General features: G+C 48.5%; 4 protein-coding genes and 2 non-coding genes across 6 annotated transcripts; 5 read left to right on the top strand and 1 right to left on the bottom strand.

The window, feature by feature from the left end:
* H257_18777 (hypothetical protein) lies at window positions 1–741 on the top strand (the record flags this gene model as incomplete). Its single annotated transcript, XM_009847902.1, has 2 exons — window positions 1–231; window positions 256–741. 2 exons carry the CDS (start codon window positions 1–3, stop codon window positions 739–741), a joined length of 717 nt encoding a protein of 238 aa, XP_009846204.1.
* Window positions 742–1,276: 535 nt separating this feature from the next.
* H257_18778 (hypothetical protein) lies at window positions 1,277–1,570 on the top strand (the record flags this gene model as incomplete). The annotated part of the gene is made up of 1 exon (XM_009847903.1): window positions 1,277–1,570. One exon carries the CDS (start codon window positions 1,277–1,279, stop codon window positions 1,568–1,570), a length of 294 nt encoding a protein of 97 aa, XP_009846205.1.
* A 2,059-nt stretch (window positions 1,571–3,629) lies between these two features.
* H257_18779 (hypothetical protein) lies at window positions 3,630–4,698 on the top strand (the record flags this gene model as incomplete). Its single annotated transcript, XM_009847904.1, has 4 exons — window positions 3,630–3,743; window positions 4,057–4,393; window positions 4,444–4,628; window positions 4,675–4,698. The coding sequence occupies 4 exons, from the start codon at window positions 3,630–3,632 to the stop codon at window positions 4,696–4,698; spliced, it is 660 nt and encodes a 219-aa protein (XP_009846206.1).
* Window positions 4,699–5,728: 1,030 nt separating this feature from the next.
* Window positions 5,729–5,806, top strand: H257_18780. The gene has a single exon. It is a non-coding gene; the product is annotated as a tRNA-Leu (tRNA).
* A 568-nt stretch (window positions 5,807–6,374) lies between these two features.
* Window positions 6,375–7,470, bottom strand: H257_18781 (hypothetical protein; the record flags this gene model as incomplete). Its single annotated transcript, XM_009847905.1, has 4 exons — window positions 6,375–6,580; window positions 6,712–6,977; window positions 7,038–7,207; window positions 7,261–7,470. 4 exons carry the CDS (start codon window positions 7,468–7,470, stop codon window positions 6,375–6,377), a joined length of 852 nt encoding a protein of 283 aa, XP_009846207.1.
* A 1,207-nt stretch (window positions 7,471–8,677) lies between these two features.
* On the top strand, window positions 8,678–8,755 carry H257_18782. Its single transcript has one exon. It is a non-coding gene; the product is annotated as a tRNA-Leu (tRNA).
* The last annotated feature ends 17 nt before the right edge of the window (window positions 8,756–8,772 follow it).

The raw sequence follows: 8,772 nt of genomic DNA on the forward strand, positions 1-8,772 counted from the left end.
ATGTCACATTTCTTTTCCCCCATATCCAACAACAACTCTGAAGTACCAACACTCTCGGGACCTTTCGTCAACATTGTCCGCCGCCGCTGCCTCCTCGTCCTAGGCCGAGGCTGCTGCCCCCAAGACCCGTGTCACCCTCGCCCGTCCATTGATGAGATGGACGAGATCATGGCCTTCCTTCGCAACGACGGCAACTCTGTCGACGACTCGATTGACTTCATCCAGGCGCGGGTTCCATACCGCCATATCGTGTAGACGTCAACCTTGGTCGTCGACATGGGCGCCGCCAACATCCCTGCGAGTTCGATTCGCACCTTGTGGGCCTCGATGCTCCAAGCCACACAGACACCTCTCGTCCACCAGGCCTTGCGGGTGAAGGTGGGCGGCATCACCCAGCTTAACACGATCCCTGGCCAACGCGGGGGTTTCGCCTTCTCCGTAACCGAAGAATGGCGCAAACAACTGTATGGTCAGCCCATTATCAGCGGAGGCAAGTCGTTCGCCTTCGGCAAGGCTCACCCTCTTGATACCATATTCTACCTTGACATCACCTGCACGCGATCGACCTTCCCCATTAAACGCATGGTTCAAGCTCTGGTCTCACTGGGTACCAAGGTTGTCTACTTTGCCCACGGTGAAATCACGGAGTACGAGCAGAACTTTAGCACCTGGCGTGTGTACTTCGACAGTGACAACATCCCAAAACACTGCTTAAAGTGGTGTTCCGCGCACGATACGTAGCTGCAGGGTGACGATACAACTGGTGGAAGCAGATGACGTCTGAAAGGCCAGTGGTGGATGCAATTTCGTCGAGGGCCAAGAATACTGCATGAGGGAAACGATTAATGTGAGCCCATGTGTGGTGGAGTTTGTAGGAGGTGGTCAAGTGGGAAAGTGTTGGGGTAGTGAGTGCCGACGCTTTAAAGGGCGCAGCATTCACGATCACATCCATTTTATCCGCGACCTCCAGCACTGGTGCACCGACAAAACCGAGAACTGTTTTGCCGCATTTCTTGACTGGGATCTGTAGGAAACTCTGCGGTCGATGAACTTTAGACCGAAGTTCATACAGTGGGTTCAGCTGCTCTACACTACAGGGAACGACGCCGAATAGTGCTGCGGGAAATTGGTACAATTAATTTTGAATTAGCCAATCAAGTAGCTCTATTTCACAAACTGATTTATGATTGGTAAATATGTTTCGCGGCAAGTTTGAATGAAAGTTGATTGCCTGGCAACTCCACAAATCGATTTCCTGCTAGACCAGGTGTCACCAATGAAACCTACGGGTATCCAGCATCGTCCAAGACCGTTCATTGCCCAAAAGCTGCAGGCAGTAGTTACTGCCCAGGCTACAGGCGTGCGCGAGGCTGCCCGGGAGCTCGGATACGCGGAGCGCAGCGTACGACTGTGGGTGCAGGAGCAGTCGAAGCTGGCTTCCTTCGAAGGCTCGAAGACACGAAAGAAGAACACCGGTAACCGTGGTGCGAAACCGATCCTCCGGGCTGCTCATGCGCTGGTGACGTACACGAAGGACCTTCGACGCCACGAGCTCGCCGTCACACATTAAGCATTTCCTGCGCGAAGACAACATGGAGTGGATCGTCAACTATATGGCAACGCGCAAAGAGGGCTACAAATCCCTGCTCCGGTTGCTGCAACGGTTTGCCGACCGCCATGGTTTCTCGAAACAGCGAGTTTGCCGTCAGAAGTAGACACAAGAAGACCTGGAGTCCACCTGCCTCCTGTTCGACCAGCTTTTCCACAACATCTACCCGGACCTGTCGCCGGATTGCCAGTACAATGCGGATGAGACTGGCATCTACTTCGACATGTGCCCAAGCTCGATATGGGCCGTTCGTGGTGGCGGCTCCTACGTTGCCAAATCGGAGACCCACTCGTACCGCATGACCGCGTTGTTGACGGTCTGTGCCAATGGTCTCGAATTACCGATCTTTATTGTCATCCGAGGCGAGCCTGGCGGTGTCATTGAGACGAACGAGTCCAACGAGTACCCTCCAGGTCAATTCTATGCGATGAAAAAGAAGGCGTGGATGAATGGTGATGTGAGGTACTATCTGCGGGATGTGCTTGCACCCAATATTGAGAACCTATCGGTTCTTTTGGTTGACAACTTCGACTCCCACGTTAGGGATGAGAGCGAACGTATTGTCGGTGACGAGTTGCGTAATGAAATCTGCGTACTTCCTCCAAACAGCATATCGCACTGCCAGGCATTGAATGTTTCTCTTATGGGTCCGTTTAAGCAGCACTTGCGTGATCTATGGGTTATCAACCAAAACACTGCCGTGACTGCAAAAGAAAGCGAATCGTGATGTTTGAACTCGCCATTAAGGCATGGGACATGATCACTGAGGAAGAAGTGCGCGCTAGCTTCGTGAAGGCACTGCCAAAGCAAGCTTAGTGTGTAACAAATGGAATACAGAATGTTTGTGTCAAATGTATGTTCTTAGTTTTGCCTGATTTTGACTTGAAATCAGGCAAATTGCCCCCCCTGATGCCATTTTGTATGGCATCAGGGGAGGGTCGATCTGTAATTTTGCCGCCAAGAGTCTTTGTATTTAAAGTTTAGAGGTCCCATCCCAGAATGATCTTGGATTTCTACAACACGAGACACCTTTGCCCCTTCGCACCAGCTTATCTCCCCGAATGGTACACTTAACAGGGAACGACGCTGAATAGTACCGCCAATTATCATTGTGATTGGATATAGAACTGAACAATGACGTATCAGGTCATCCCAAAATAGAACAGATGGATGGATTGGAATTTATCATTACAATATTAGATTATACAGGTTATAGTATTAAAGGTAAAAATCAGCAACGGCTCAAGTTTCCTGCTCTACAGCTCATAGAGAACACGGATTCATGGAGTGCGTTGAGTCCAGCACGATTTGAAGCACGAATGTGTAACGTGTTCATTGTGACAATCGAGAAGAATGCAAGGATTTTTTTCTGGAAAAATCTATTTTATTAAATAGTCACATCAAGACAAACTTAAAAAAATTCGGATTGGGTTGATGGTCTCCAGCCATAGAATCTTTAGTATTACTACTAGTATGCTCAGTACTAGTGGATTTTCTAGAAACATGCGACAGGACGTTCAACGGTGCTATCAACAACGGTCCTTCCCTGGCTGTTGAATTCGGATGCCTCATTTTTGATTTTGCCGCCATCGAGACAAGTGTTCGTCTTAAACTCTCCGAGAGGGGAGGGGCAGTCCTAGGCGTTGGCGACATACTCCACCATCCCAAGCACTGGCTTTCCACCCGGGCGGCCTCTGGTCTACAGTCCTACCAACCAGCTCAGGTTGAACGAGCAGCTTTCCAGTGTGCTCTACCCCACCCGTGGTGTTCGACAGGGTGACCCCTTGTCTGCCCAGTTGTTTATCTTGAGTGTGGAACTGAACCCCTGGGCAAAGCACTTCGCCAAGCACCAGGTTACGGCATCCAGCTGACACCGCAGCACGAGGCCACTTGTGCGTTCTTTGCTGACGATTCAACAATCTTCTCCCACTCCACACAAGCACTGGAATCTCAATTGGAAATTGTTAAGGCGTATTGAGCGGTCTCTGGCGCCAAGTTGAAACGTGACAAATCTAAAGTCATGCCGCTGAACCGGCATACCCCAGCAATGACTACCCAGACTCACTCTCCTTCAACCGGGGGAAACAATGACGTATCTGGGTATAGAGAACCGTGGGTGAACTCGCCCACAGAAGTACAGTTGACATTTTATTCATTTGTGTCAACTGCCCCGATGTCAAATTACAATGCATTTTTAGCCAATCATAGATAAAAAAATCGATAACTCTTATTGGAGAGAATACAGCAAAAAGACCTCTCCTAGTGGTCTGTTCAAATAAAGTACATGCATGAAATTCAAACGTGTTTCAATGCCAGAGGGAACACAACCGCGACGACCGATGGCCCCAAGGCGCAAGCAAATATGAAAGCCGCTGATGAAGCCGTACCGACGTACAACACTACTTCCCAAAAAGAAACAACAACAGTATTGTATTGGCACAATACAGACACTTCTGCGGAAACATTCCGATCTCGGTCCATGCTGCAGCGACCGTCAATTCGCGCGGCAGGAGCATATTCAAATTGCAACACTACGCGGGTGGCTCAAACGAAAACATGAGTACCTGGAGTCAGTAAAACGGGGCAGCAACACGACTCTGTACGGACATGGCCAACTGGAGTCCGTCAGCTATGGCGCCGACCTCGTCAAATTCATGGATAGCGTCCGTGACATTGAAAAGTTCTTGACCACTGCACACGTCGTCACATGGTTCAAGACACACCAACAGCCATGGCTGGTTGCCTACCTCGACGGCAAGCCTGACCAGGTTCGAGCGTACAAAGGTCTTCTTGGGTGGTGCCATAATTTTACCCACCGACACGGCTTCTCCCAGCGGGTACCATGTGCGTCAAAGAATTCGCAGGCCGAGCTCCGCGCAAGGCGTGTCGAGTACGCCAAGTCGTTCTGGCCAAAGTAACCGCCTATGACCCCGCCAACATCATCAACATCGACGAAACGGGTGTACATTACGACATGCCTCCACGGCGCACATGGGCTCGGATCGGCGAGTCCTCCAAGGTGGACAAACAGCAGAAGCACTCGAACAGAGTGACAGTAGTGCTAGGTGTTCGAGCTGACGGTATTATAATGTCATGGGTTTGCCCTTACGTGAGATGTGGGATGCGAATGATGAAATATGGATGGGTTGGATCGATTGCCGATCCTTTTTCGTAGTAAGGTAAACTATTAATATCGCAAACGCTTTTTGTGCCCTAAAATATCAAATGTTTGAAGCACTCCACCACAAATTGTTCCTCGAATAAAAAAAAATCTAAGGGTAGGGTTGGAAAATATTAATCCAGCTGCATTTTTTAGTGCCGACAAGTGCCTGTAATATCCCAATAATCGATTTGTATTTTGAAATTAAAGCGTCACGTGAAAGAATTGGTGAAAGGTTTTTGGCTTTGTATTTCGTGAACGGTCGTAATATCTTAGTTTTGTATGTATGGAATAGTAATTTACACAATATTACATGGTGCATTTCATCTAAAGACTACAGATCGGCCATCCTCAGGAGGAGACTTTTTACTATTAAACGCCTCGGTTATTTAAGTTAAACCCACGTAATGTTGACGTTAAATTATTTTTACTTACGTTTTTTATCTGGTAAATAGGTTAAACATCCTGAATAATCCGGATACAATGGAAAAGTTCATACGGATAAGTGCTGTATACAAAGACCAAGATTTACTTGATGCTCCTTTTCGGCTAAAATGTGCCTGGCTCCATATGTCCATACAAAAAGGCTGGTTGGTTTAAATTCTATTACTCGATCAATTTTTCACCAATCGAAATTTTGAACCGTAACTTCTGTTGGTCTTGACCAGTTCTATCGTTATTACGGTCTATTTTCCTAGAAAATATCAATACAAAGTTGGAATAGCTGTCGAAAGACAAGGCATTTTTTTGTAGTCTTTAGTTGAAATGCACCATACCTGGGTGTCATGACGCATTTTAATTTATACATGAACTCAATTCTGCATTAAATTTGAACGCATTATAATACGATACAAGTTGAAATTTGTATTGGACAACAAAAAAATGAACATAGTGTTTATGAAAGGTCGCGAGAGTGTTGGTAGATCATAGCTATTGTTGGATATGGGGAAAATATATGAGACATGATGGCCGAGTGGTCTAAGGCGCTGGTTTTAGGCACCAGTCTTCGGGCGTGGGTTCAAATCCCACTCATGTCAAATATTTTTTCTTCGTTTTTCTTATGGCATATTTGGCCCAATTTCATAGCTGCAAGTCTATCCCTTCATATCATCACCACCTCTGTCCACTTTACCACATGAATACAGTCAACGACGGATTTTAAGCCACACATGGAGTCGAAGCACAGCCGGATTCGAGTGATGTAATTGGCTAATGTACTTCGAAATTCGAGGGTTATCCTGACCAATAGACTGTCCCGACAAATGTTTTGACAAATTAATATAAAATTTGAAAACCCGGGGCTATGCGAGCAGGATACATTGCGCACATACTATTTCCCTCGTAACTCCTGCATTTTTAATCCGTTTGACCTCAAATTAGTGGCAACATGATCGCCTTGGACAGCGCTATCGTTTACAACTAATTTGAGCGCCAAAAATAAATGGAGACAAAGTTATCGAGAAAAGACTGTCCTTGGTGTTTGGAAGCGGCGAATGCCGCGTCCAAGCAGAAAACGTCATGTTACTCTGGCTTAGGGATCGCCTTCAAAAAGGACCTGATCCGGCGTGATCTTCTCCCACGCCATTATCGCTCGCTTGATCATTGTCATTCGCTTGACGTGAGCCGCAGGTGACATCCAATCTTGGTCGTCTTCTTCGTCGTGTTCAATGGTGTCTTCGGCGATCCATAGGTCACGCAGGGGCGCTTGAATGGCGCCATGATGGAGCCATCCAGTGACTGGCAGTGGGACGTGGCGTTGGGTGGCAGCGGACAGACATCATATCCAATCTCGGCAGCGGTGGCAACTCCTTCTTCGTTGACATGGGCGTCGAAGTTGTCAAGGACAAGAAGTGATGTTCCGGTAACGCGTTCGACCAACACCCACCAGAGGTACTGTCTCCAGACATCTGCGTCCATCCAAGCCTTCGATTGCATTGCGTACGCAATTCCTTGTTGTCAATGTGACCGCCAGGCTGGCCCTTGATGACGAAGAGAATCGGAAGCTTCTCGCCGTCACGACGAATCGTGAAGACGGCAGTCATACGGTACGAATGTTTCTCTCCCTTGGACAGTTTCGGCGTCCCACCAATCTTGGACCAGATGTATCGTGGTGGCATGTCGTACTGGATCCCTGTCTCATCGACATTGTAGTCGCAGTCGTCCGGCAGACTTCCGTGCTCGCTGTAAAAGTGGACAGCGAACTCAGCCCTTGTGCTCTCGAGATCGGTGATGGTTCGCTTGGCTGTGCAAGCTTGTTAGTACGTCTACCCATGACGGGCACAGAAGCGTTGCAGAAGCCTCAAGAGGTTATCGTAGCCACATCCGTCGGCCTGGCGCTCAATGTACGTTTGTAGCCATTGTTGCTGGTGCTTCTTAAGGAAATTGGCCATATGGGAGCACGTTAGGGCGCGCTCTTGGTGTCGTCGGGTGTCCATGAACTCAAGCAAGGGTCGGGTTGAGGGAGAATCGACGGGCGGCCGGCTCCAGGTACGTTCGATGACTTCTTGTTTCCTTTGAAGTCGGATAACTTGTTGGCCACCCTTACCCAGTTGCGCACATTGCTGTAGTGCACCCCGAGATGGTCACCGATCTCACGGATGGACATGCAATCGCGCAGCGCGACGGCTTGTTTCTTCAGCGAGATGGGGTATGTATGGCGGCGAACCGGGCGGGACAACTGGTTGGAGGTATCGTGATCCATGGTGATGCTTGGGGCATCAACAGTTTGAAAAGTGTTGAGACGACACGGCTGAGATGACATGTGTGAGAATTCGCGGGCTTTATATTTCAATTTGGCGCGTGCTTATAATTTGACCAATGGGGTCGTAGTAAAACACATCTCGCATTCAATTGGATAATTATCACATTCGTAATGTTGATACTTCGGTGTGGCTTAAAATCCGCCGTTGACTGTATGAGATTCCATTTCGAAACAAGTCACTTGCCTTACCCATACGATGACCACACTCTCATTCAATGTGATGTTGGTTGGTGTCGTGTGTAGGCGGCGATGTGTCGGTGTTGTTGAAAATTGCGTGGAGGCAATGGTGTGGTGGTAGTTGTTGTTATGCGGTGGCAGGGTGATGTTGGATATGTTTGGGTAGACATAGTGATGTGACGTAGTGGATGTTGTGGTGACTGTGGCTGCAGTGTTGTTCGTGTCGGGGGCTAGTTGTGATGTTTGCTGAGAATGTCGTCGAACTCTGGCGGGGGTGGTTGTGCCTTGTAGCACGGGTATTTCCGTACAAACCATGCAAGTTTTGGATGGGTGAGTATCATTTCAAAAATGAGTGCCATGTTCGCGTGACCGTCGGATGTGGTGGGATTTCGTAGCCATGCTCGGACTTGTGTGGTCCAGTGTCGTAGAATTGTCTCAACAAGCGATACCCTCTTGGGAGGCGCAGCGTTGCGGAAGCGCGTGTTGCATCGATGTTTCCACAGCTAGTATATAGTGTTTGTGACAATCCAGATTTGGACGAGAAGTTCTCTGTCTGGCAGCCATGGTGGTGCAGGGGTGAGGCGCCGGGGATTCGTTATTGTGTGCCATGTAAACGTCATCCCAAACTGCTGCCAAGGGGGTTCGAGTTGGAAATTGTCGTGCACGAGAACATAGCATGCATGCCGGTTCGACGTGAAAGCAGGTAGGTATACGGACATAGCTGGATGTTCGGGTTCAGGTGCTCCAGGAACCAAAAACGCGCTTGGAAGGGAAGGAGTTTGAACAGTAGGCGGAAGTACGTATCAGCGACGAGGGGGTATACTGGTCGCATCAGATTGCGCAAGTGGATGAGTGTCGAGCGGATTTCGGCTTTGGGTATTGCCCAATTTTCAAACGGATGTTTGAAGGGCTCCTCCGAAGGCTTTGTGTGGAGATATGTGATATCTTTCGGCTTTAAGTTGAAAAAAGTGACATGATGGCCGAGTGGTCTAAGGCGCTGGTTTTAGGCACCAGTCTTCGGGCGTGGGTTCAAATCCCACTCATGTCAAATATTTTTTCTTCGTT

The sequence above is a fragment of the Aphanomyces astaci genome, assembly GCF_000520075.1.
Source record: "Aphanomyces astaci strain APO3 unplaced genomic scaffold supercont1.217, whole genome shotgun sequence".
Classification (NCBI taxonomy): Eukaryota; Oomycota; class Saprolegniomycetes; order Saprolegniales; family Verrucalvaceae; genus Aphanomyces; species Aphanomyces astaci.